General features: G+C 39.5%; 2 protein-coding genes across 4 annotated transcripts in view; one reads left to right on the top strand and one right to left on the bottom strand.

The window, feature by feature from the left end:
* The window catches only part of POLK (DNA polymerase kappa), a 35,934-nt gene extending 34,087 nt beyond the window's left edge, over positions 1 to 1,847 (bottom strand). For both annotated transcript variants that reach the window (XM_062599835.1, XM_062599836.1), the window contains exon 1: positions 1,600 to 1,847. The gene's annotated coding sequence lies outside the window, so the exon portion shown is untranslated. The remainder of the gene's footprint in view (positions 1 to 1,599) is intronic.
* A 175-nt stretch (positions 1,848 to 2,022) lies between these two features.
* Positions 2,023 to 26,576, top strand: part of CERT1 (ceramide transporter 1) — a 74,944-nt gene continuing 50,390 nt past the window's right edge. For both annotated transcript variants that reach the window (XM_062599676.1, XM_062599675.1), the window contains exons 1-3: positions 2,023 to 2,457; positions 5,775 to 5,909; positions 21,863 to 21,979. In XM_062599676.1, coding sequence (XP_062455660.1) covers positions 2,362 to 2,457; positions 5,775 to 5,909; positions 21,863 to 21,979 — 348 coding nt within the window. In that variant the 5' untranslated portion in view covers positions 2,023 to 2,361. The remainder of the gene's footprint in view (positions 2,458 to 5,774; positions 5,910 to 21,862; positions 21,980 to 26,576) is intronic.

The following is a 26,576-nucleotide window of genomic DNA, read 5'->3' as shown; positions in this document are numbered from 1 at the left end:
CTTACATGACTTTAAAACTTCAATGTTTATTCCAAGGGCAAATAATTTGGCAAGTACCTTTTCCTGTCTCAATTACTATTCAGCCTTTTACAAGACCTCCTAAACTGAAAAAGATTTATCTTAGTTTCTAGCCAAGATTTCCTACAAGAATTCCTGTTATAATTTTTAATTCAGAAAGAATAATTTTTGGAATAGCTTGTATCTCAGAGCCTATTAGCTATTAGATGTTCATTCAGTCTGATACAGGAAACACGACCACTTTTCAAGGTGAAGTCACTTAACTACATAAATGAGCTGGGAAGAACTACAGATTCTTCTTATATATAAAAATATACACAAAACTCAATTGTCCAGCTTACTTAATAGATACAAAACACTGCAACAGACAATAAAAGTATCTTTGTTTCTGCTCAAACAGCTGGTAAACCAAACAACAGTTTCTCAACTTTTTAATAAATCAGAATCACCAAAAGCAGTATCCACTATCAACTTGCATTAAAAATTTTTCAGTGCCTTCCAGTGATTACACAAGTATTAAAACTTCTGTTACACTCCATTACTTCTTGTTGCTTATGACCATGATGTTGCTTTACCATCCACTCTCAATGCTGTAGATTTATTTTCATTGCAAATATCTTCATACTGCAGACTTTGAGCTGATACTAATATTATCTAACTTCTAGCAGTCACCTATGTGGAAAATGCATGTAAATAATAATGTTAACAGTTCTTCTTTCAAAATATAACCACTCCTTAATGAAAATGTTTAAGCAGTATAATCTAGGGAAACTACACAATGATCTGCCACAGGGAGGAAGCCAGAGAAAATACAATTTTACAGCACTGCTCATAAGGTATAACTAGGACTATATGACCCAACACTAAAGCTTCCACATTCAAAACTAGTTTTTAACATGAACTTTTCAAGAAATCACGAGAAAGGTGATGAGCCAGGACAAATCTTAAGTCCTTTACAAACTACTACATCTGTTCCTCAGATGCAAAAATGATAACTTTCAACTTCCCTGTAATGCAAAGGGTCTTTTTTGTTGCTGCTTTTTTGCAAATATATCTCTGCTTATAAATATCAGAGAGGATACACGTCTGATACGCATTTTTGGAAAAAAAAACAAAAAAAAAATTTTTTTTCATTTCATTCCCTGAACTGCTAAGACATTACACAAATAGAAACGGAGGGCACCGCTGCCTCTTGCGAGGCTTCTGACCGCCACCGCCACTCTGCTCCCAGCACACCCTTACAGAGAGGCGGTAAAGCAAACCGCACAGCCGCGGCGCAGAGGCCACTGGCAGCCCAAACCGCAGCGTGCGGGACCTCGCCCCAGCCCCCGAGCGGTTTAGAAAAAAAGGAGAGAAGAAAAAAAAGACGGCGCGAGGGGGCGGCCTCAGCAGCCTCTCTCCTCCCGGGCCGCGGAGAGCGGCCCCGCGCAGCCGGGCCCCGGCGGGCGGCGGAGCCGCATCACCTGCGGTGGGACGGGCACACGCCCGGCGCTGCCCCGCACCGCGGCCGGCGGCGCCTTCCGCCCCTTCCTGCGGCCTCCGCAACCACCATTTTTGTTGAGGGAACGGCTGGCGACTCACCCCCGACTCCCACCGCTTCGGGGCAGGGAAGGAGTCGTCGTTCCTCCCTCGCGCCCAATGCCCACACCAGGGAGCGAGTAAGACCGGCGAGACGCCTCACTTCACTCGAGGGAGAGGAAAAAAAAAGAAACAGTCAGCCCGAGCAGCCCTCACTCGGAGCTCCCCTCCTCGTCAGGCCACGAAAGGGAAAAACGCCCTTTGCGTTGCGCGGAAGGTGGCACCAAGATGGCGGCCGCGCCCGGGACGCAGCGGGCTGCCGCGCGCGCGGCGCTCCGCGAGGCCCCCGAACCACCTTTCCCAAGATGCAACGGCAGCCGCGGGAAGACTACAGCTCCCAGGAGGCGGCGCGCGGCCCGCGGGGGGCCTGGAGGGGGCGGGGCTGGCGGTGGCGGCGCCGCGCACCCGCCTCGCGTAAGATGGCGGCGGCGGCGCGCTGAGTGGAGCGAGCGGCAGACGGGCGCGCGCTCGCCCCTCCTCCCCCCTCCCCGCTGCCGCCTCTATGTTGTGGCTCTCGCTGCGGGCTGGGGCCGCGGTGCTGCAGTGAGGGGCGAGCCTGAGGCCCGGCGGCTCGTTGGCAGGGGCGGGCTCGGGCTGGGCTGGGCTGGGCTGGTGCCACCGCGGAGCGGTGCCGCGCAGGTAGCGCCCTCCCCCGCCGCCCCCCCGCCGTCGCCGCCGTCCCCTCGGCAGGAGGAGGCTGAGGCTGCTGTGGGCGGGGGCCGCGCGGCGTTTCCCTGCTCGGCGGTGGCTGCGGCGCGGGTCTCCATGTCGGACAACCAGAGCTGGAACTCCTCCGGCTCCGAGGAGGACCCCGAGACCGAGCTCGGGCTGCCTGTTGAGCTCTGCGGGGTGCTCAGCAAGGTGAGGCGTGCTGCGCCCCCCCCCTCCCCCGCGGCTCCGCTGCCCTCCGGCGCCGGCCCCCTCCCCCCTTCCTTCCCCCGGCGGCGCGGCTCTCGGCGCCCTCCTCTGCCCCTGCCCGCCCTTCCCCTCCGCCGCCCGAGGGCCTGGCGGCGGCCGGGGCGGCGGCCGGGCCGGGGCAGCCGCCACCTGACAGGGCGGCCCGCGCCCTCTCGCTGGCGCCGAGGCCCCGGCCGCCGCCTCAGCGCCGGGCCCGGCGGCGGCGTGAGGGAGCCCTTGGTCGGGGGCGAGGCGGCCCCGCCGCGGCGGCTCGGGCGCGGCGCGTTTCTGCCTCCCTTCGTCAGGTCCCGGCTCAGCGAGCGGCGCCGCCGGCGGCGGGCAGCGCGCACCGGCGGGCAGCGCGCACCGGCGCAGCCTTTAGCCCGGGTGTCCGCGCCGTGAAATACCCGGCAGCGAGAGGGCTGCGAGGTGGCGAGGGGAGGAGGGAAAATGGCACTCGCGCCCGCTTGTTTCCCCCCTCAAAAAAGTGCTTGCTACTGAACGTCTTTTTTTCTATCGCTTAAAATAAGATGACTTGCAAGTATGTCCTAGATGAGATGGGGATATTTTATTTTTAATAGTACTTTAAAGGTAATTGCATACTTAATTTTCGAACTGTGTGCGTTTGTATGTGTGTGTATGTATATATATATATATATATATATATATTCATATATATAAAAATTTAGCAAGTAACTTGACAATAATATTGAAACGTCTTTAAAGCACTATGTTTCAAATTTCTTTCCTGTAGTACATCATAAGGATGGGCATAAGCCAGTGTAGAACGCACAGGTCATGGGATACTGAGATCATGAGCAGGCCTAGGATATTAAAAAAAAAAAAAAAAAGTTGTGCTGGAGCCAGGACTTAGTTTTTTGTGAGGGACTCTGAACTCTTTCCAATTTGAAAATGTTTGTGAGCCCAGAGATGGGAGGAATGCTGAGGAAAAAGAAGGGCTTGGCTCTCATCTATGAGATCTTGTCCTCTAATACTGATTTGGAGAGGGAAAGCATGCAAGAGAGACATGAGATGTTACAGCAGTTGAAATGCGATGTTTTTCGTTCAGTAGTGTGGTTATATTGCTAGTTTTTCTTCCGCAAAGTTTTCTTTTAACTAGATGATTCTCATCATTAGAAATTTTGATATTTGTATGATAATCATTTTTATGTTGGCAAATTAAATATAAATCTGGGTGCTATTTCAGGAGCAGAAGGTAAAGCCATGGCTTCTTCTGAAGATCTGTAGCTTATTATGAAGCTAGATATATGCAGACTTCATGTTTTTCTAGATGGTTTTGCTGGCTAGCTGAGGCTGCCTTTGCTGTGAGAAAGCAGGGGCTATAATCCAAAGAGTCAAGTATGATAACCTGTTGCAATGAATGTTCTTGAGGGCTAATTTCCCCTTTAATACCTGAGAAGTAAAATGAAATGGTTGCATACCAAACTTACTACTGTGGAAATATTTTATTTTTAAAAAATTTATTGTGTATAATTAAATTCAGACTCAGTAAGAGTAGGCTACAATTCTTTGAATACATGAACAAACAGCTGAACATTCAACTGTTCTGTGATAAAGAGGGAAACTGAAGAAAATAGAATAATTTGGTAAGAGAGGTTTATTAAAAGAACACCTTCCAAAATGTCTTAAAAGACAAGTAATTCTAGGCTTTATTCCATTTTATTTATTGCTTACAATTTTAAGGTGGATACAAACTGAGGACTTTGATATGGATCCATCTGTTCTTGATGCACAGGTATCTAGATGCTTGAACTAGTGGTCTTTAGTTTGCCACAACCTTTTTTTCTACCCAGTATTCTTTAACAAGTCTTGTAACTCATGTCGTCTTTCAGTTGCAACAGCAAATTTTGATTACAACAGCAAATGCAAGATTGACTGCTATATTTGCCTCACTTAACTGTGTCAAAGGAGGAAAGGTGATTCCCTTGTTCTTTTGTCCAAGATAACCTTGGAATTTGCGTCTCCAATCTGGGAACGGTAGGACTGCTTGGATATTGTTAGAAACTTCCCAGCTAACAGTGTTTACTTTCGTTCTTATCATGTAGACCTCTTGTTCCTAACAAAGCTAGCACTCAGCCATAAGATATGTATAAACTGATGTATATGCTATATTGTAGAAGCTAGTCTATTAGCCCACTTTTTTTTTCTTCTTTTCCATTTATTTATTACAAAATGGTAAATAGTAGTTTGGATTGTATGCTAAAAAGACACGTTTTACAACTATTCCATGTGTGTGTCTTCTCAAATAACTATCATCAAGGAAATGCTTAAATGATAAAGTTCTTTTGAACATATTTTTTTAATTTTTCCCATTATTATCTAACTTGCAATTCTTGCACTGTAAGTAGTTAAAGACCAAATGCTAATCTGTAGCTGGAGTTGCGTGGGACAGATTGTAGAATTGTGATACTGATACAAGTGCAGTTCAAATGTCATTGGCAAGATACTGCAAACTTAAGAGGCTAACGGTCAGCATGTCATAAGTCACTTTTAACTAGGTTTTTGTATGATGAAGCTAGGGCTTGTCACTGGAATATGAATTTAATTCTGTGTATGGGGTCACTAGAAAAATTACAATAACAAGAGAATGATGGGGCATCTCCTGATAAGCAAGTATCTTAATGAGAAAGTAGCTATGAAATTAAAATCTGAAGCAACATCTGTCTTTTCAGCATCTGTAGTCTTACTCTCTGAGCAATATGAAAATGACTTAATATCAAGAGTAATTAGTTCTTTAATTGTTATATACTGTAGTTGATGAGATAATGGAAGGTGTGTATGTAGATAATCTAGTAAGATCTGTTTTTAGAAATAATCTTTTAATTTAAAAAAAATGTTGTTTAGTGTTCTACTTTAAATTTGACTTGTTGTGTAAATAGATTCTAAATCAGACTAAAACTCAACTTATTGATGAATGTTTAATTTCTTCCATGAACATACTTTCTGTCACTGATATGCTTAACACCTCTCTTTCAGGTGGCCTTGGCACCACAGTTTCAGTGAAGAGATCTGTTTTCTTACTGTTCATTTGAAGCAACACTCTTTTTTATAATCTGACATTAACAAATGGCTTGCAAAAGTGGTTTTAAGAGCTGTGGACAGAACAGCAATAAAGTTCTCAATTGGGAAGAACTTTCAAAAACTGCAGCTTTTTTCCTGGTACTCAAAAGCTTGAGAAATACCAACAAAACTTTTTTTTTTTTTTTTTTTTTGTTATTTTTCCATTAGCTGACGTCTCAATTTCTTTCCCTTTTTTGCAGTGGACCAACTACATTCATGGGTGGCAGGATCGATGGGTAGTTCTGAAAAGCAACACACTCAGTTATTACAAGTCTGAAGACGAAACAGAGTATGGCTGCAGAGGCTCTATCTGTCTGAGCAAGGCTGTGATTACAGTAAGCACTATTTCAGAATTGCCATCTTTTCCTGTTTCAGGGTGTTATATATTTTTAGTCAACTTCTAGTGAAAGCAAATATCAATATGATGGATTAATTTTATTATGTCACTTATATTAGTGATATCAGTGCAGCACTGTGGAGCAGGGCAAGGAGTTGCCAGTCAGAAAAAACTGTCTCAATTTGCAGCTGCAGTAAAGAGTGTTTCATCTCTGCTACAGAGGTTTCTACAGGGATGAGTAGAGTTTGCTTATAGAGAAGAGATTCCTTGGGGTCAGCCTAAGACCATGCCTTGAATTCCTAAAGGAGGTAGCATCTATCACAGTCCTGTTGACCCTCTCTAGTGCAAAATATGTTTGTTTGACTGTACTTTCTGTAACTCAATTCTATAGAATGTTTCCAAAAACAGTGCTCTACCACATGCTTCTTTCTTAGAACAGTGTCATGTGTGTTCCTCTTGCCTAATGCTAGAAGATCCAATACTATACTGGTAAGAATAAAGAGCCTACGTATAAATGAAATCCATGTTAACATTATTTTGAGCTAAAAAGTCAGCCTTAAGTCTAACTAGCTAATTTTTAGGAACTATTAGCTGGACTCTTATGTAGCGTGTAAGTGTACAAAAACAATAATATTTAATCTTACTACTTTTTAATCTCTCAGATGTGTTTATTCTAACTGAACTGGGGATGACAAATGAGAAGGATTCTCACTTACTAATATTTAGCTTACAATACTGTTATCAAAGCATACTTTGATATGAAAAAAATGTGATTGTATTAATTACAGCATTTTGGAAAATGTGCACAGCAATGGGCTTTAGAGGTACTCATTTAAATTTACATCTGGCAGTCTGTAGTAGCAGCCTATGATCAAGAGTTACAAAAGGATCTCATTCACTAGTAAGTGGCTTAATAGTCCAACTAGGGAAAGACAGGAAGATGGAGACGAGGAGGTAAGCCCAAGAAGGTCTTAAAGTATGCTGTAGAGCAGCTTGAATGTCAATTTTGGAGGTGAAGAGAAAGATAATAGCGATGCTGATATTGTTGCCGGAATGTTTTGATGAATTGCCCTTGGTGAAGGGAAGTTGCAGTGCTGCTTATCTTCTGGCTAGGAAGTATGTAACTCTGAAACTTCTTACAGATTGCTTTCTCTTCTCTCTTGTCTGGCACTTGTTACATCTGGTAACTTGGACTTGAATTGTTACTTTTGTTTTCCACCTTCTTGAGCTTGAGGAAGATACGGTATTGGGGAAAAAGAAGAGAAACTATGCACCTTTCTGTAATTTAAGTTGATGCTCTAGTTCATTCTTTTTTTGGGGGGGGGGCGGGGGGGGATTATGTGTTAGAGCTGTATTTGACAGTTTAGTAGTTTGACCGTAGTTTTAAATGGCATCTCTGAAACCTGATAAACTCTTGTTTATTACCCCTACCTGCAGTTACCAGTGATTGTTGCATAAGTACTAGAGATTCGGGTATACTGTTGGATCATTTGATGTTTCTTTAGAATTTGGAATCTTGCCTTTGAAACTGCAGAGAGTTTTTGTTTATCGCTTATTTTTCAGAAGTTATTCTTTTGTGCCAGAACTGTAGAATGAACACTTCTGGTTTGGTAGCTGTTTGGTAGCAAATTGAATAGCTTTTTTGTTTGTTCAGAGCCTACTACTTTATCAATAGTAGAAAATGAATTCCAGTCAAACATTGTAAATACTCATCCTTAGATTCTTCCTGAGGCAGATAGTTAATCTTTACTTTCATGTACTTGTTATATCTCAGTATCTGCATAATGCATTTAAACACATAGGAAAATGTGAAAAGCTGATGAAGTAAATGATGATTAACAACTTACTCTTTACTGTACATATCTGTGATTACTTTGGAAGAGAGGGGAAGTCAGGTTTCTTATTGAGTTAATGCTCAGTAGCACTGATGTAGTTGGGATCTTCATCATGAATATTTTTGTAAGACTTGTATTACACTTTAGATTTAGTTTTCCTTGATCTTGCTGATCTAGTCAGGTGTGGTTAAGTAACTGCCTCCTAGCCTGGTTTGTTAAAAGGAGTTTTCCTTCAGCACAAAGCAGGACATATGTGGTTTGGGATGGTGTTGATGGCTGTAATGTTTGTTGAGGGGGTTGGGTTCTCATGAATCTTTCCTTTAGGCAGTAATGCTAGGTATACATAGGTGTTTAGTTTCAACTGAGGACATAATAATTTCTTGTAAGTACTTGATGCTACTAGTATAGAATGCCTCCTTTTTATTGATATTTAGGCATAAATGTAGACAGCTGCTGTCACTGAGTAGTTTTACTATACTACCAGCATGAAGATCAGGGTAATATGTTGTAGTATTAACTATGAGATACGAATATTGTATTAAGATAGCCCCGGTCCCCTCTGATCTTGTTATATCATTCCCTACTATTGGGCAGAGATTGATAGGTAATTCTGCAAGATATTTTATAGTAAGAGACTCCTTCCCCTCCCCCCCTTTTTTAAGTGGGAAAACTTCTTAAATTATCAAAATAGCATTATCAGATATCTCAAATGTATTATCACAGTGCTATCCCTCCAAAACTATTAGGTTCCTGGGAAAATACACTTGAATTGGATGGAAACTGCGGGATTTGGTTAGACTGCTCTTTGTTAACCACTGAGCCTAAAAGGAGTTGATTTCTTGGGACAGAGGAATAAGGATGAATACTGATTGTATATTCTGTGGATTATATCGAGTAATGAAATGTCAAGACCTGGACACATATGAATTAAGTTGTGAAGGAGTACAGTGAAAGTCAGTAGGTAATGCTGACTTAGTTACTTGTAGCCAGACAAGGAAAGCACCTAGAATAAAACTTTAAGAGTTGTTTGAAGCATGAACTCTGAGTTAAGAGTTCTGCTACATGGATAAAACCTATGAAGAAATCATGAGCCTTAAATACTTAGCATAACACAGATTTAAGCTTTGTTCTACTACTGTAGCCTGGGCTTCATAAATTATTGTTGTAGTTGTTTAAAAAATATTGTCTAGCTTTGTCTAAGATATCCTTCATTAACATCAAGGCTTGTAGAAAGTCGAACTTTCAATAGGGATTTGTATGTACATGGTTAGAAATGAGTGTTGATGGTAGTTCTGCAGCAGTGGATCCACAGGATTCAGCTTTGGAATAGGAAGGTCCAGGGTCTATTACTAAAAGACCAAATGCACACAGATGCTTTATAGAGGTTGGAAGTCTGCCTTTCTCTCATTTCTAGTGGAAACTGGTCTTTCAGCTTGTACTATCTTTGCCATGATTATTGGCTCTAATCTAATAGTGTCATCAATGCTCTAACTCATGGAGTGACATGATCATACAATCATACTTCTTGATAGCATAGAATAATTCAGGCTGAAAGAGACCATGAGAGGTCATCTGCTGTAAGCCCTTCCCTGCCTCCTCTACATCCACCTACCTCCACACTCATAGCAAGACCAACAGTAACTTAATTTTAGTGGGAGTTTGTATTAATAAACTTTTTAAACCTATTTGAGCTCTTAACAGTAAAGATTTATTTCATGAGTTCTAGGCTTGGCTAGTGAGAACAGCTTTTCTGCATGGATTCATATAGAAGACATATGAATTTGGAAAGTGGAGAAATGTCATGCTTGGATTTTAAAAATCTTTGGAATCAGCCATGTGTGTGCTTTGTATTTGTTATCACGAGGTGACTATACAAGAGGAGTTAAAAAAGTTTGTGTTCCAACTTATATTTAAGCCTTTTTTTTTTTTCTTTTCACTAGGATTCATAGAACTAGTAAGGTAGGGAGGGACCTCTGGAGATCCGTATCTTCATTTTAATTTTTGTATACCAAATATAGAAAATCTTAATTTCCTAATTTGGTAGATGAAACAAGATTTGATAACTGATGCAGTGATTTTCCTTGTTTTTCGCTTATACTGAAATGATGCATACTCATGTCAAAATCTAAATGGGAATATATTCTTAGTTACTAGTCCTTATTTTCCCAGAATATTTCATTATTATTATTGTGTTCTAAACAGACAACTGGACAACTCTGTGGCAACTGTTTCAGCTAGGATTGAGTAATAAATATAGTTTACATAAGAGGAATTTTTAGTGAACTAGTTTGTTTCCAGAAACATTAATTAGGAAGAACTGTTGCTTAATGAAGGCAGTAAGGATGATCTATGATAATATAGCAGTTGCAAGTCATTCCCCTTCAGAATGGACTTCTGAAAGGGTGTATTTCCTGTGTCTTGCTGGAGAATGTCTGGAGCTCAGGACAGACAAGAAACTAGAAAACTGAGCTCTGCCTGAGGGGTACAGCCTGGTTAATTCTTAGCTTTTTTTTTTTTTTTTTTTTTTTTTTTTTTTTTTAAGTAAATGTTACTGTAAAACACTTAATACGTATTCATATTATAAATTGAGAGGCAGAGTAAACATACCTTAGTGGGAGTTAACCAGAGGCACAAGAATTTCTTACACGAAAGAGCAAAACTGTCAGTTTCCATTTTTAAAGCTTCTCATTTCTTTGCAAATAGTCTGAAGAAAGTAGACGTGGTTCTTTTCAGAAATCAACTGCCAATAATAAAAGCTTTTAACACGTTATTTTTTCAAGATACTCTAACATCGTCATTTAATTTAATATTTTTAATGTGCATCCTCTGACTAGATGTTTCTGGTTTATTTGCTGTATAATTCTGGTCACCATTAATAACTGGGCACTTATGGGAAGTATGGACTGACATTTCTAAAAATAGATTGATTAGTTAGCAGAGGATGCTTCATACATTTGTCAATTAAAACAGATACAGAAGTTCCCGAGAACTCTCTTCACAGAAGCTTTAGGCTCTAGAAATACTAAATTCTAAATTAAAGGTGTTTTATTGAAGGAAATGTCAGTGCTGAACACCTTAAGTGTTGCTTAAAGTGCTTGATGCATGATGAATCATGTCTTTCAAAATACTTCCAAAATCTTACTGTGATGTTAAGTTGATGTGTTTTTTCTTTTAAATTGTATAAAATGGAAAATAATATCTCAATGGGCCAGCTTTGAGGACTTATACAAGTAAACTTTAGGTTAACTTTTTCTAGCTGCTGCTCCAACCTTTGGTCTTTTAAACATAACTACATATGTTAGAAGAATTATGGTTGAAGTTTTTATCTACTGATAAGTTTGAGTCTGTTAGCTGCTAGATAAGTTGAATACTAACTGATTGCTTTCAGTTGGCAAAAGCTTTTGTAAAAAACCTCATCTGTAAATTCACCATATCAGTGAATTTATAATATTCACTAATTGCATTGAAATATAGTAATTTGTTTTTTTCAGCCTCATACAGTTGGAAACAATCTATTTTAGTATGAAATGATGTGCATATAATTAAATATTTCACTTTCTGTAATTTGATAAAGTGCTTCCTCAGCCTAAATTGTTACTAAAAAGATGATCTGAGTAAACTAAGTCAGAGAATACAACATTAACTAGATAGAGTTAGGACATACGCAGTTAGTACTTCTGTCCTTTAATATCTGCTTGAAATAACCAAATAGTTATTTCTGGCTTGCTAGAAAATCTGGAGTGGATGGGAGAGGAAATCTAAATGCAGATTTTAGACAGTACATCTAGAAAAGCCTACAAACGCAAGTGGGTTCAGGAATGCTTACTTATATGTAAAAGGCATGAAGTGCTCCTTATCTGGAGAATAAAATGCCAAAGGACAACAGAAGAGTGAGGGAGCAAAGGAGAACTGGTGTGTGGGAGATGAGATGGGCTGCTGGGAACATGGGATTGAATCTCTTGGACAACTCCTAGAATTCAGGTCCTGCGTACAAACTCTGAGTTGTCTGAATCAATAATGGATAGATTGATGCACAAAGTAAATAAGGCAACTTTCTGACATTTTCATCTAAGAATGCTAATATTCTTGAGAGACAGCGCAGTTTGATTTTTGGGGGTGGAGAAATGGAAGGTTTCTTCCTTGGTATGTATTGAGAAAGTTAAGTCAGAAGTGAAAATCAGGCATCCAGATTTGCTTAATTTAAAATGTTATGATGAATAATTCTGCAGTGATTCAGATGGGGGGGGGATAGGGAATACTCAGTAACATTAAATAGCTAAATATTTTAGGGTAGCTTAGTATTGCTGCAGAAGATTTCTGCTTAAGTACTTGTATATAATCATATGTTACTGTGTACTATGAAATTAGGGCTGTAATCCGACAGTACTTCTATCTACTACTTCTATTAACAATTAGAATATTGTTCCCACACTTAACTTTTTTTCCTATATTAAGAGATTTAACAGCATTCATGACTTAATATCCACTTCATAAGCGTGCTTCCTGCCCATGGGTTGTATTTGAGTATTTTGTGCTGTGGAATACTTCTCACAGGTGTTATACCACGCCTCAGATAATTTCAGTGTTGCGTTTGGTGTTACAGTTTTATACTTGGCCATTTTTTTTTTTGTTTTCCACTCTGTAATCTTGCTGAATCTGAATTTCTATATGCTTTCATAGATTGCTTTGTAGTAGATGTAGTAGTGGATACAGCTTGTTCATCTGATACCCATCTCCAGTGGTCTAGTCTCATTCAATAGTCCTGCTAGGCAGCCCCTAGCTGATTATTTAATAGCTATCTTGGAATAGCTATTAATGACATGTTTTTAGTATTTCCACTGAGAATTTGTAGAATACCAGGCCTCATTTTTTTTCTATGCATTCCTGTTCTGGAACTCTGAATAAAAGGATCAGAACATTATTTTATCTATTTATATGCTGCTGCATAAGGCCTTCTCCTATCTGGTTGCCTCAAAGTTGCTATCTCATCACCCTTTGGGTCTGTTCGTGCACACGAAGGAGTTCTTCAAGATAGTTCTCTTGCAGATGACACGTCAGCATTGCTTTTTGGAGTTCATCTTTTTGCCTCCCTCTTTAGATGTAAGCTTTTATACTGCTTTTACCATGTTACTCATGTATTCTAGGCAGTGTAGTTTAGATCAAATATTCTAGGAGACTTCAACAACTCCTCAGTTGGTTTGGTACTTCTTTCTACTGAATTGTACTTTAATCAACTGAAATCTACCATTCCCTGGTTAAAAGAGGAACAGTCAGACGGAACTTGTTACCTCATGTCTCTAGGCACTTAAGAACCAGGTTGTCTGGGATTAGGGTCCTACATATTATATAATGACTTCAAGCTGCAGGAGGGTAAGGTTGCATTTCAACTAAATGTGTACTTCCCCCGCCTTCCCCGCCCCCAAAGAAATTAGAGGTTGTTGTGATGAGACTGACAGATGAATTTTAAGCTTTAAAACAAAGCTTTTTGACATTCATTAGCAACATATTTTGTTCTAATAGTTCTTGCACGTTATTAATCATTATCACTACATATTAGTTCTTACATGTTTTCAATCATTATATAATCAAAGCAATTTGTCTTTAGTACTTGGATCCTAAAGTAGCTGGGAGTGTGCAGCACTGTGGAGATGATGCTGTGTAGTCAGCCTGGGATCTGTGTCTTTGGTCCTGACTGCTGAGGTCAGGGTGACCAGACCGGGGAGCTGTTCAACAAGGGGAGGGGCAGAATTGAAGTGGGCATTTTTTTCCTACTCCCTGAACTTGGGATCCTTTTATAAGATGGCTGAATTTCTAGATGATTCCTAGCCCTTGGCTCCTGCCCCTGAGCCATGTGGTGTGCAGTGCTGGCGAGTGTTGCTTTTCCAGGCTGCAGCAGGTGCCTTAACCTATTGCTTGGCTGTGGTGCGGGTTTTTTTTTTTTTTTTCCTGTTTTGTTTAAATTCCCCCCCTACACACACAAAAAAGTCCTTCTGTAGCTGCTACTTCTTGCAGCGAAGGCAGTTCTCCCAGCTCTTAAGGTTGTACTTTCTCACTGACCAGTAGGTGACCGTCAGTGAGTTATTTACATTCCTACTTTTGGCCTGTGCCCATATTTTCAAGGCCTTTTCTGTTATCTTATGCTTAAACTGTACATTGTAACAGGAGACAGCTGGTACTAAGCTCTGGTTCACAGAGCAAGTTTTCGTAACAAGTTGATAACAAGACTAATAGACCAGGTCTGGGGACTTGCATAGTTAACCTAAGGCCTGTGGCCTGTTACTCGTGATGGCAGTATTATCTTTACAGAAATGCTGGTACAGTTGTACTGTGTATGTTTGAATCAAAACAAGCTAATTTTAGTATTAGTGTGTTTCTGTTTTCGTAGTACAACAGGCCTCTGCTTTAGCTACACCCCCTCCACCTCCCCCATAGACCTTGGGGTGGGAATTTGCCATTCCCGTTGCCATGAGCCTGAATCCAGGATACTGTGCTCTCCCTGCTGGCTCAAGACGCCAAGGCTACTGCTATAAAGCATGCTGTCTCCTAGGGTAGATAACTATAGATTTCACTGCATTTTTGTGAAATCTGTACAAAGTCTCCAGTGCTCCTAGTTTTACAGGCACGTGTACAGGTACAGCTCTCGGAACTTCCGTGGCACACAGCAGTACATATGAAAAGTTGTGAAGAAAAGACAGCCAATTAATACACAAATAGTGATTAAGAGGTGCAGCTGTATACGTGTGATTCCCATTTCATTAGTTGACCATCTTGTGGTGATATAATTTTTTTCCGTAGCTGATGCATGATATGGGTGGATGTTGCAAATATTTTGCCCTACTGGATACTCTAAAAAAAAAAATGTCGCATGTGCATTCTTCTGTAGGGTACTCAGGTCTCTGACATAATTCCTTTCAAGGAGACAACACACTTTAGTTTCCTGCATCATATGGTCTAGAATCATTAAGTGCTAGTGGCCTCTGCACATGAGTGGTATCCACTTCATTAGAAATGTAGAGTTCTTCAAACAGGACGGGCCTATTGGTCATATCTCCATTTTTCAGAGTGCCTATATAAATCTGTTAATACCTTATCACTAATCAATTCAGCTTTTGCAGAGTATCCACAATAACTGAAAGATCACTTAAGACAGTGGCTATGTGTATACACTGTTCTACAATGATGTATTTTGGCCCTCACTACTTTTAATAACACAGTGCCATGCTATTCCATTTATTTGATCAAAGCTTAACCAATATTTCAGAAGTTCTATTGTTCTCTAGATTTTATTATCATGAGTCATTGTTTTTTCAGTGGACAGTTGGGAATAACATGCAAGGTGTGTTAATATAAAACCAGTACAGCATGATATACATAATTCCACAATGAGCATTATTAACAGGGCAATAATTGGATAAAATACTAAATAGTTGAATACTTATTACTAAAAAAATGTTTTCTATAATTTGTTATGCACCAGAACCCCTCTGGGTATGAGAGCACAGTGAATCTGGTGTTCTGTTCTTGCAAAGCATAAGCTTCAACTTCAAAAATATGGTTGCCATCCTCTTGACACCCTCCTTTAAGATATTTGTAGACACTGACAAGATCCCCTCTTAGTCTTCTCCTGGCTAAACAGACCCAGCTCTCGCAGCCTTTCCTCATGGGAGAGGTACTCCAGTCCTCTGATCATCTTTGTAGCCCTGTGCTGGACTCTCTCCAGTAGGTCCATGGCTCTCTTGTACTGGGGAGCCCAGAACTGGACACAGTACTTGAGATGAGGCCTCACTAGGGCTGAGTACAGGGGCAGGATCACCTCCCTCGATCTGCTTGCAACAGTCTTCCTAATGCACCCCAGGACACCATTGCCACCCCAGGACACCATTGGCCACCTTGGCCACAAGAGCACCTTGCTGGCTCATGGTCAGCTTGTCATCCACCAGTACTCCCAGGTCCTTCTCTGCAGAGCTGCTCTCCAGCAGGTCAGCCCCCAGCTTGTACTGGTGCCCAGGGTTATTTTTCCCTAGGTGCAGGACTCTGCACTTGCCCTTGTGGAACCTCGGGAGGTTCCTCTCTGCCCAGCTCTCCAGCCTGGCCAGGTCTCTCTGAAGGGCAGCACAGCCCTCAGGTGCGTCAGCCACTCCTTCCAGCTTGGTATCATCAGCAAACTTGCTGAGGAGGCACTCTGTCCCCTCCTCCAGGTCATTGAGGGAGAAGTTGAACAGGATGGGACCCAGGACTGAGCCCTGGGTGACACCACTGATGACGACCCTCTGAGCTCTGCCTTTCAGCCGGTTCTCAGTCCACCTCACTGTCCACTCGTCTAACCCACACTTCCTGAGCTTCTCTAGGAGGATGTAATGGGAGACAGCATCAAAAGCCTTGCTGAAATCAAGGTAGACAACGTCCACTGCTCTCCCCTCATCTACCCAGCCAGTCATTCCATCCTAGAAGACTATCAGACTGGTTAAGTATGATTTCTTTACCTTGGTGAATCCATGCTGGCTACTCCTGATCACCTTCTTTTCCTCCCTATGTCTGGAGATGACCTCCAGAAGGAACTGTTCCATCCCCTTTCCAGGAATGGAGGTGAGGCTGACTGGCCTGTAGTTTCCTGGATCTGCCTTCTTGCCCTTTTTGAAGACTGGAGTTACATTGACTTTCTTGCAGTCGTCAGGCACTTCTCCATTTTTATTCCTTGATTTTGTTATCTGTCGCAATTTTACTAGCTTCCCCTTATTTGTATCAAATAAGCTACTAAACGTTTGCTAGCATCATATTTCTGTAGCTCATCATACGAGATGTTGGCCTTCTCTGTTCCATGTGTGTTTGTCCAAGATTCCCTAAATTTCAAATGCACATCTCAGTGCCTCTCTCTGTATTGCCCAGTGGCTATTGTGAGGAGCATACAGTCCTGGTCTTGAGCTTGTCCGTTTCAAAAGTAACTTCAGAGGAGAGATGCAGCTTAGTGATGCTGCATGTACCCCTCTATCCTTTCTTCTCCTTCACATATTGTCCTCGGATGATCTTCTGGAGTCCCTGTTGGAATCTAGGGAGGATGGAGGGGATTCCTGGATTTCAGTGAGTAGGTCCAAGTCCTGAGCCTATTAGGCTTACTGGTTTAAGATGTAAGTTTAGGTGACTTTGTAATCAAACTGAATGTTTTTCTTAAAAATTTTCATTTGTGTTCTTAATTTTCTATTAAGTACCTCTCCAAATTTTTTTCAGGCTGAAACTATCCTTAAGTTTGTAGGGGAAAAGTGAGGAATGTTTTGTTAACATGCTTTGAACTGTGGATATTAAGAGAAGGAAAGGCAAAAAATAGTTCTACCACTAAAGTCTTTGTTAATGATTAAAAGCTGACTTATTACCAGAGACGAAATATTCAAACTTAACTCCCTTAAGAGAATTTTGTAAAGCGTGATTAATCAAAACAAAATGCATTGCTTTACAATATCCATTTTCTAAAGCAATGATTGCTCACAATTTTATAATACTTTTATTGGAAGGAATAAAACAAGTAGCACCTAAGTATTTTTTGATTCTGAAATTACTCTTGTATGAATATAGTTCTTTTATGAGCTCATCTGGCTGTGATAACTCAATCTAAGGAAAAGCAAATGCATTTTTCTAGCAGGATGAATACCAAAGCTAGCATTATGAAGCTTTCTGTAATCTAACTTCAAGAACAATGGCTTTCCAAATTTGCCCTGAACTTTGAAATTCCAGAATGTAGTAAAAGACGAAGAAGTATATGCAGCAGTTAGACAGGTTTGCGCATTTTGCTATGAGCAAAATCCAACTGCTGCAGCTATGCTAAATATTTTTCTTTCTAGATCTTATATGAAAAAAATGCCATCACAAAATTAAAAAACAACTTACATCAAAACTTCAGGGATAAATCGTTTTGTATTGCTGAATGAAGTGGTGTTTTTACTGGGTTTTTGTCTGTTGTTGCAGTGTACAATGGTGTGTTGCAACCCACAGTTATCTTTATAGCAGCATATAATATTGTTCTGCTAATAACTTCGGAGCCAGCATAGATAACATACTGCCTCTCTCATGTTTATGTTGGTTTCATTCCTGTTTGAGAGAGAACTGAAGTATGGCAATTTTTTTCGTGCAGACCTGGATCATTAGTGACTAATGTCCTAGTACTCTCTCTGCTCAGTATTGTTTTTCAATAGGAAAAACAAAAAATTCAAAGTAAGCTTACTGTAGATTGGTTTTAGTTCTGCAGTGGGGATAGCAGCACAGACATAGCAGATCCAAGCCAAGATCCAAGTCTACACATCACAATCATCAGCTATAAACTGCTCTGGCTTGCCTCTGAGAAAAGAGGCAATTCTCCTGCTGAAAGGGAAGAAACACCATTTAGAGTAGTGGGACAGACTGACTTAGCAAGCAGAAGTTTTTTTCATTCAAGTATTTTCTTTAATGGAGTTTTCTGGAAACTTAAAAACTATATGAAAACACTTACCTCTCTATGTGATTCACTTAAACCAGTATTTTCAAGTAGACACTCTAAAGCTTGTTTCATGAATAGCTCGAACATGAGAGCTGTATAGCAGGAAGGATTCTGTGGCAATGCTGTCAGCTATGACTCATGAGACCTGAGCTAGCTACAGACTTCCTCAGTAACTGTAGCCAAGTAAATGTTTCTTTATGTAAACTGCTCTTGCTTGTTTAGGAGCTAATACCTTGTTGGCTTTACCCTCCAAGATCTGTGAGGGTTAAATGCCTACAATAGCCTTCCTATTGGCAGCATTCTCTACAGGTGCCTCAAAAGATAGGAAGGAGACAGAAAGGATGCTTGGGAATGCTAGAGAACTGTTGGCCAGTGCAGTGTTTCAAGCAGCATATTCTTGCATGGAATTATGATTTGGATATTTTTCTTTGAAATATTGGTTCTAGAAGGAGCCTTTGGCACATACAGAGTGCCTCTGCCGCAAGACTTCTAACAGTCTGCCAACCTCAGCTTTGAAAAATCCGTAAGGGTTTTCAGATGCTCTCACTCATAGTATCATGTTGGTCTGCTGGCTTTTTGTTTTCCTAGTGCCCTTTCAATTTATGTATGACTTTATGCTACTTGAGGCTGCCAGGGGGTGGGTAGGAAAAAAACAGCTAAAGTTCTCCACCTTGCTCTAGGTCCTGAGAGTAGATAGCAATTTCTGCTAGCTTTCTACTTCCCTGTGTGACTAAAACATTCTTCTCTTCCTTGCTTTATATTGGTTGTGAAAGAGCCAGAAGAAGAAGGACATATCCTGGCCTCAACACAGGTTTTTAGTGTATTACCTATGAAAATCCCTATTTATTCCTCCAGCATCTTGTCAGGTGGCTGACGGGGAATATGTCATTTTATAATTGCTTCTGAGGCTATGGAGGAGAGTGAACAGTAGGCTAGAAACAGTGAACTTCATGAAAAAAAAGAGAAATAAATGAAATGAGGTATATAAGATCCTACAGGAAGAAAGAGAAAGAAATGGAAATCTTAAAGTAGTATTAAGGAGAGTTAAACTAGTCTAAGGAGGAATTTAGAATAAAGGACAGACCTGAAAAGGGTGATAAACACTTCATGGTCTCTACTATCCACAACTAGAGAAAACAGCAAAAGCATATTCATAGCAAGAGCAAAAATGAGCAGTTTGCCCACTGCTCAGTGGGGAGAGGAAGATAACAGATGATACCAAAGTCATTACATATTTAACAATCTGCCTACTTATTAATGAAATGAAGTATGAACTCATACTGGGTTGTGAGAAAAGGGTTCAATGGCAGTAACTTGACATATTGTGATTAAGAAAAGAACAAGTTGCATGCAATTACGGTGTTTTATTTGATCTTGGTAAAATGCATAGTAGAGATCTTAGAATTGGCTGGAAGTGAAAGATAAACCAGATTCTAGAGGGTTATCTAGATCTCATCGTTTTGAAAGGAGGTAGAGGAAAAGGAGGGAAGTTAGTCTGACATCTCTTGCTAGAAAAATAGGAAAATAGCAAGCAAGATGGTAAATAGGTAATGTATTTGTCAAGAGCAAACCATGTCATGCCTACTGCGTTTCCTTTTGATGCAATATTAAACATTGTTAGTGAAGATTGCTTTGTTTAAGTAACTTGTCTAACAGGACCACGTGTTAGACTGGCTTTTCTGTAATACAAATTTGTACAGCAAGCTGGATGTAACCCTAGACTCTCTAATACATTGCGTAGTCTCTTAACTTTCCTCATCTTCTATTGAATAATGAAGAAGTTTATGTTCAGTCTATAGCCCAGAAAGTGTTTGGAAGGTTTGGCTAGACCGCAAGGGAAGTATTTCTCCTCTGTGTCCAAAAGAGGCATAGTTCTCCAAATATATTAAAAGCTGCTATGCAAAGAAAGGGAGTACACAAACATGTCTTTAAATAGGACAAAGAGGTAATGATCTTAAATCACTTAAAACACTGTTTAGGATAGAGATGGCAAATATAGTTGTGCACTGGAACGAGTTGCTTAAGGAAGAGTGGTTCACTAACACTGTCAGTTTTTAAGATGAATTTTGTCAAGGCGACCCGACAGGGTAGACTAATTGCTTTCAAATCCTCCCAAAGGCCCTCAGAGAGAAGAGAGCAAGAGAGCAGTGCCGCAAGAGGAACAATCTGGGTTTTTACATATTTGCTTTTCTGGGAGACCCTTCCTTCCTTCATAGTTGCTGCGGGCATATCCTCCATCACATGGCCAAAGGAGGGCCTAGGAAAGGAGTGGCTTGTGAACAGGGCCTGACAAAAAGGGGCCTGGACTTGATGTCCCATACATACCTATGTTCTGTGATTTCTGTGTGAAAACTAAGTAGTATATAACTAGGTTTTAAACTTTCTTAATTGAATGAAGTCATGGTCATAATGGTCAGATATTAAATAATTAGTAGCTGGATTCATGTGACAGGGTTGCTGACTTTCCTGAGGGGAGTTTAAAGTTCAAGTGCCTGAGCAAGTATGCAGAGCGGGGGGGGGGGGGGGGAGGGGGAAGGCTTCGTATACTCTTCTTTAAACCTTTTCCAAGCTCATTCTTTTTGCAAATGAGCTTCTGTTGTCCTATTTGTTTCCTCAGTATACTTAAGCAAGAAATGCTGTATTCTGTGAAAGTAGCTTCTGATTCCAGATCCTTTGAAAACAAATTCCACTGACATAAACATGCATGATACAGCAGACTAGATTTGCTTTTAAGTTACTTCTGTGGAGTGTTTCATGAGTGACCCATAGTGCTTCAGTTGCCTGTAAGATTAATGAACATATAGAGCAGTTCTTATAAAATTGCTAACCTCTAGAGTCTTGTCTTTGATATCCTGGATCCATATTCATGATCCTCCAGATCACACCATTTTCCTTACTTTAGAGCCTGTTACCTTCCTGCAGTTATGAGTACATAATTTGTCATTCAAATATAGCAGAAATTTCAAAAGCCATTCAACAGTACCCATGTTATGTTTGCTTTGTTTGAAGGATAGTCTTCCGTGAAGAAAAAACATCTTGCTAGGCTTTATTTTAGATATTTGTTAGGAACAAGATTTTGAAGTGACAGCATGTGGGCACTAGGCAGATTAGATAGCTGTTTTGTTCCCCCTGTAGTTTCCTGACCAGCTTCATTGCAATATTAATAAAAGTTTTTTAGTTTATTAGGTGTGTGACTGAAAGCTAATGTGTTGGATGGTATGGGAAGAGGTTGCAAGTTGCTCCCCATTATCTGACAGCCCCATCTTAGATGGTGAAGATAAGAGGTGGAGGCAGAGGATGATGCAGCTTCATTTAGTTTTTTTTTTCTTGTCATTTTGCTGTAATCTCTTTTTTTGTTCTGTACTGGTGCTGTTTGCTATGATGTTTGTATTCCTTCATCTAAATATGATGTTTGTATTCCTTCCATCTTAAACCATTTAGTTTTTCTGTTTCAGAAGACTGGTGTTTTTCATTATGAAAATGTATGTTCATTCATTATTTCAGACATCTGTAGAAAACAAAATTTAAAACTAGCAGTTACTCAAGACAATGTAAACTACAATTCTTCTTAAACTACATTTATAGTGTCAAACGTTCTGTGAAATATTCTTGATTGCGAATTCTGACTACTCTTACGCTTTTCATTTACAGCCTCATGACTTTGATGAATGCAGATTTGATATTAGCGTAAATGATAGTGTTTGGTACCTCCGAGCCCAGGACCCAGACCACAGACAGCAGTGGGTAGATGCGATAGAACAACACAAGGTATGTGTTTTTTCTGATTACTTTTCTCCTTCATTAGAACTGTTGGTGCTTGTGGAGAGTTGGAATCTTCACTGTACAGTCAGTAGGAGAACTCAAGGTATGGATGACTGACAAAAGCTCTGAGACAAAAGTGCAATATTCAATAAGCTCCAAAGGAGTTGGCTTGGTTATCCTTCACAGATAAGAGTTTAGAGAAGCGGGAGTTAACAGCTTTGAACCTTTCTTCAGCCCCTCTTTAGCTTAAAAAAATCTTGCTTTATGTTTGAGTGGTTTTTCAATAATTCTATCCATCCTCTCACCAATTTTTGAATTTTCTTCTCTATTCTAGATGTTAACCTTCTTAGTCTTAAGAGTCTGTGCCTAGGTTATCATTCTGGTTCTAAGCTAATCTGTTTTCTTTTGACTTTTTACTGTATCTGATACTGGCTCTTGTCCCCTTGCTTTTTAAGGCCCTCCTCTTCATTAGCATTTTAGTTCAACTTCCTGATTTATGCCTTTTTTCTTCCAATGAACTCAGTTGTTTTCATTTTACATAGAGTAGAACACTGCGTTTTCATGTACAAGGTAGTCAGTCCTACAGCTTGACTTATACAATGCCCAGTGTAGTACAACTCCTGTATCTGGGGTATACAAGTGTTACAGAAATACATATAGATATCTAAGTAGATAAATATTTTTATACTGAACCTTTTCAAGTGTTGCTTATAGAAGTACTTTATATAACTAGGAAGCTTCATCTTTTATTGGGCAACCCTTGTTACAAGGAGTAAGTATTCTTAAAAGGCTGTCTTTTGATAACAGCTCACTATAAAAATAACCTCTCAATTAAATACTAGTCCATTTATGGCCTAGCATTTTGCCTTCACTTTGGGACAGAGTTAACATTTAAAACATACAGAATTAAGCTGCAAAATCAGATTTATTTTCTGTAATCTAGTGAGAAAATACAAAGCTAACCATTGAATTTTTCTCAGACAAAAAGGCTGCAGCTTCTTGTTCTTGCAGTATCTGGAAGAAATGACTCAGGACAATGCACTGAGCATGCTGCTAGATTATATGTCTATAGAGATGGCACCAGAATCTTTGTTTTGTAGGCATAGGGTAGTGGGGACGTAGCACTTGAGTTGCTTAACCTTGGGCTGAAATTCAGTTTAGGTTTGTGTGATTTAACCAGTGAATTGCAGAGTTAACACACAGGGCAGCTTAAGCAGAACATGCGCTGAATCATCGTGCTCCACTATGAAGGAGTGGAGGGGATGGGGGAGAGGTGGACAACAAATCCTGTTCTTAAAACTGTACTGTCAGCCACCTAAAAGGGGAGTCTGCTGATGTTGTTCTTCAGTCTTATAAGGCTGTCCTTATATGCTGCTGAGCACTGAGCTGACAATATTTTTTAACCATGTATTTATATTATGAAAGTATTGAGTGGTAGTAGTTTTAAGGTTTATCACTGTATATGTAAATTTAGAATAGTCTATGTCACAAAAAGACTTGCATATATCAACACGGAATTTTCTTCTGTCCCATTGCCCAGTCACTATCATGAGGTATCTGTTTGCTTCTATTTTTTTCTTATCTTGATTAGCCTGATGGTGCCAGTAAACTTAGCAGTATTTTTCAACCTCCTGTTCAGGTCACTAATGTTGAACAGCATGGATTCTAGCATTCTTCTGTATGAAGGAAATATTAATTATGCATTTTAATTTATTAAATGAAGAGATTCTGCTTTAAATATTAATTTGGGTTTGGACAATTTAAACTTCTATAGTTTGCAAGAAAACAGTGACCTTTTTTAAAAAAAGGGGGGGGGGAAGGGAAAAAAGACAACGTATATGGGGGGGGAAAGACAACTTGTTTCAGCCTTTATTATTTTCACTTAGGGAGTGCAGTCAGGTTTTCTAGAAGCTAATTCACCTGTCCAGCTTTTTTGGTATTTACCTGGAGTCTGATATCAGGTTAGGGATCACAAGGGCTTGTTTCATGGTTTTATTAGAGTTATCTTTCTGCTTGTTATTAAAAACCTGAGTTTTGTGTTCCAGAGTTTTATATAAACTGGAAAAGTACATCTGCAAGTAGGAAGTGGAAATAAAATTCTTTGTGCATGCTGAACTGACAAAAAATAGTTCAGTTTGCTTTTTGCTATTCCCACGTGGTAACACTGGACTTTCACTGTCAGAAATCTGGCTTTGTTCTTGTTGTTTGCAGTTTTGTGGCTATGTGCTATTTTTCAAGGTTTTATATTTACTCTTTTTAATCCTGTACTGTTTACTGTGTTCAAGACATAGCAGTAGTTTGCATCCCTAAAAGGAGAAGAAAGTGATATGGCACCTCACTTCTAAATAAATTGTCAAACCATTTAATATATTAAAGCAATACATTATTTAAAAGCATTCTATTTGTTGTATGGAACTAAACACCATGATCAATGCAAGACAAGGCAAACAGTAAAAGGTTTTGGCTGTTTTGTAATAAAAGCCCAGACTGAACATATAAATATATTAAAAAAAAACTTGGAAAAAGCATTTTTAGTGCAATATTTATCTGTAGCTTACTGAGTGGGAAGGTAGTTGAAGTAGGCTGCTTAAGCTGTTTGCTAACAAAAGTGTGTTTGTGAGACTTACTGTAGCATGTCACAAGGTTGTTTAGAGTATGAAAGAAAGACTGAAACTTTGCAACTATGTCTCATTGTGCTCTGAACAGAGGAAATGCTGATTTAAAATGAACTTTGTATTAAATTAGAGTATGAGCAGACTTAAAACTTACTGCTTAGCAATACTAATAAGTAGCTGGTGGCAGAGAAATGTAAAACATCTAATATTTAAGCATAAAAATTCTGCTAGAATTTGTTGCTCTTTGTTTTTTGGGATTGCATTAGCATTTCCCTGTTTTGAGGATTCCTGAGTATTTACCAGATTAAATGTTTCAGGTATGCCTTACAGCTTCTACAGTATTTCTTAATCTCCCCAAACTGGAGGGAGGAAAACTGAGGACGGTGATAAGACCCTCAGTTAACCAAACGAGGAAATAATTTACGCATCACCAGCAGTCCTTTCTTGAATTTAAATGTTTCATGTTCATGCTACTGAGCAAGTACTCATCTGCAAAATAATCTCATCGTGAGGGTAGTGCATTATTGGGAAGCTTCCCTCTCTTTTGCTACCATAAGAGGTAGTCAGGTGCAAGATAGCTAATGACCTCTCCTTAGATGGAGCTAGTAGCTAGAGTAAAAGGACTCAACAGCACAGCTGGCTCCCTTATTTCTCCAGTGTGGAAGTACTGATGGTGCATGAGCGCAAGGTATTGATAGTTGTAGAAAGCTGCTTTCCTCTGAAGTTAAATATTCAAGGACTGACTTGAAGTTTCTACCAGGTTTTGAAAATGCAGTATGGAATTTCTAATGTGAATTTAGAGTAACTGACTTAAATGTCGTTCTTTTTTGTGAGAAAGAATGAGGAAAATGTCTGAGTTTGTTTCTAGAGTTTGTTTGTACATGGACTTTTGTAGCATGTGACTCCTCATAAGTAAAGAGCATGGTATTCTACATACTGTGAATAAACATACAAGACTTCTAACTTTTTGCTTAAGCTGAATGCTTTTTTTTTTTTTTACATATACTTAAAGTTTCTACTTCTATTTTATTTGATTTATTTGATATTTATCTTTTCCCTCTGTTTTGTTAGAGTAGATATGTTTACTTACTAACTTTTATTTTTCCCCTGAGATGTGAATGAGGGAACTGAATTGCAGGTCATTCTAAGAACCATCTCGATAACTTAAGTTAACTTGCTCCAAGTTTATTTTTCTTGAACACTGAAATTCACATTGGCTTAGCATCAAAACTGAGTATCTTGAAAAAGGATTTCTTGTGATATCTTTACATCCCAAGCTTTTTCTCTGTATTAGCTGTATAGGTACAGATCTAGTTAGAACAGTGAAGAATCAAAAAAATCGGCTTTGGCAGGCTAATGGTGTCAAATTCATATAAAAGTACTAAAACAATTTATTCACTTCCTGTAACAAACACTGTATGTTTCCAAACTTGTAAACTGAAATTACGATGTTAAGTTTTGAAATGTTTCTTTTCTATATGTGGATCCTAATTCATAGTTTTATTTAGTGGTTTTGCTTGAAACATTCACAAATAAGATGCAATACAGTAAAGATTTTAAGGCAGAAACTTTAAAGTAGAAATTCTGCATAAGTGATTTGTACTATAAAAATACTGTTTCTGTCATAGAAACATCTTTTCTGCTTCTTAAGCAAAAATTACTGATCCATTTTTTCGTTCATGTTTCTTTTTAGTTGTATTTAGAAAGATGAGCTCTTTTTTGAGACATCTGTACAGATGAAATTTCTTCAGTACAATTTATTCTTCTGTTAGTTGTAGTTGTAAAGCATAGGGGATGGCATAAACTAATATTCAAGCATCTTGCCTACATACAAGCTCTCAATTTTTGATCATGCTAATTTTGATTGCGGTTAATAAGGATACTTTATAATATTCTTGTGAAAAGAACTTTGTCAGTTGGAAATTAATTTCACGTTAAATGTTTGTTAACCATTGAATATCGTTGTATATAAGCTGTCACCTTTTTTA

The sequence above is a fragment of the Rhea pennata genome, chromosome Z (assembly GCF_028389875.1).
Source record: "Rhea pennata isolate bPtePen1 chromosome Z, bPtePen1.pri, whole genome shotgun sequence".
NCBI lineage: Eukaryota > Metazoa > Chordata > Aves > Rheiformes > Rheidae > Rhea > Rhea pennata.
Note: the sequence above shows the minus strand (reverse complement) of the source record. Positions and strands in the feature narration are given on the sequence as shown.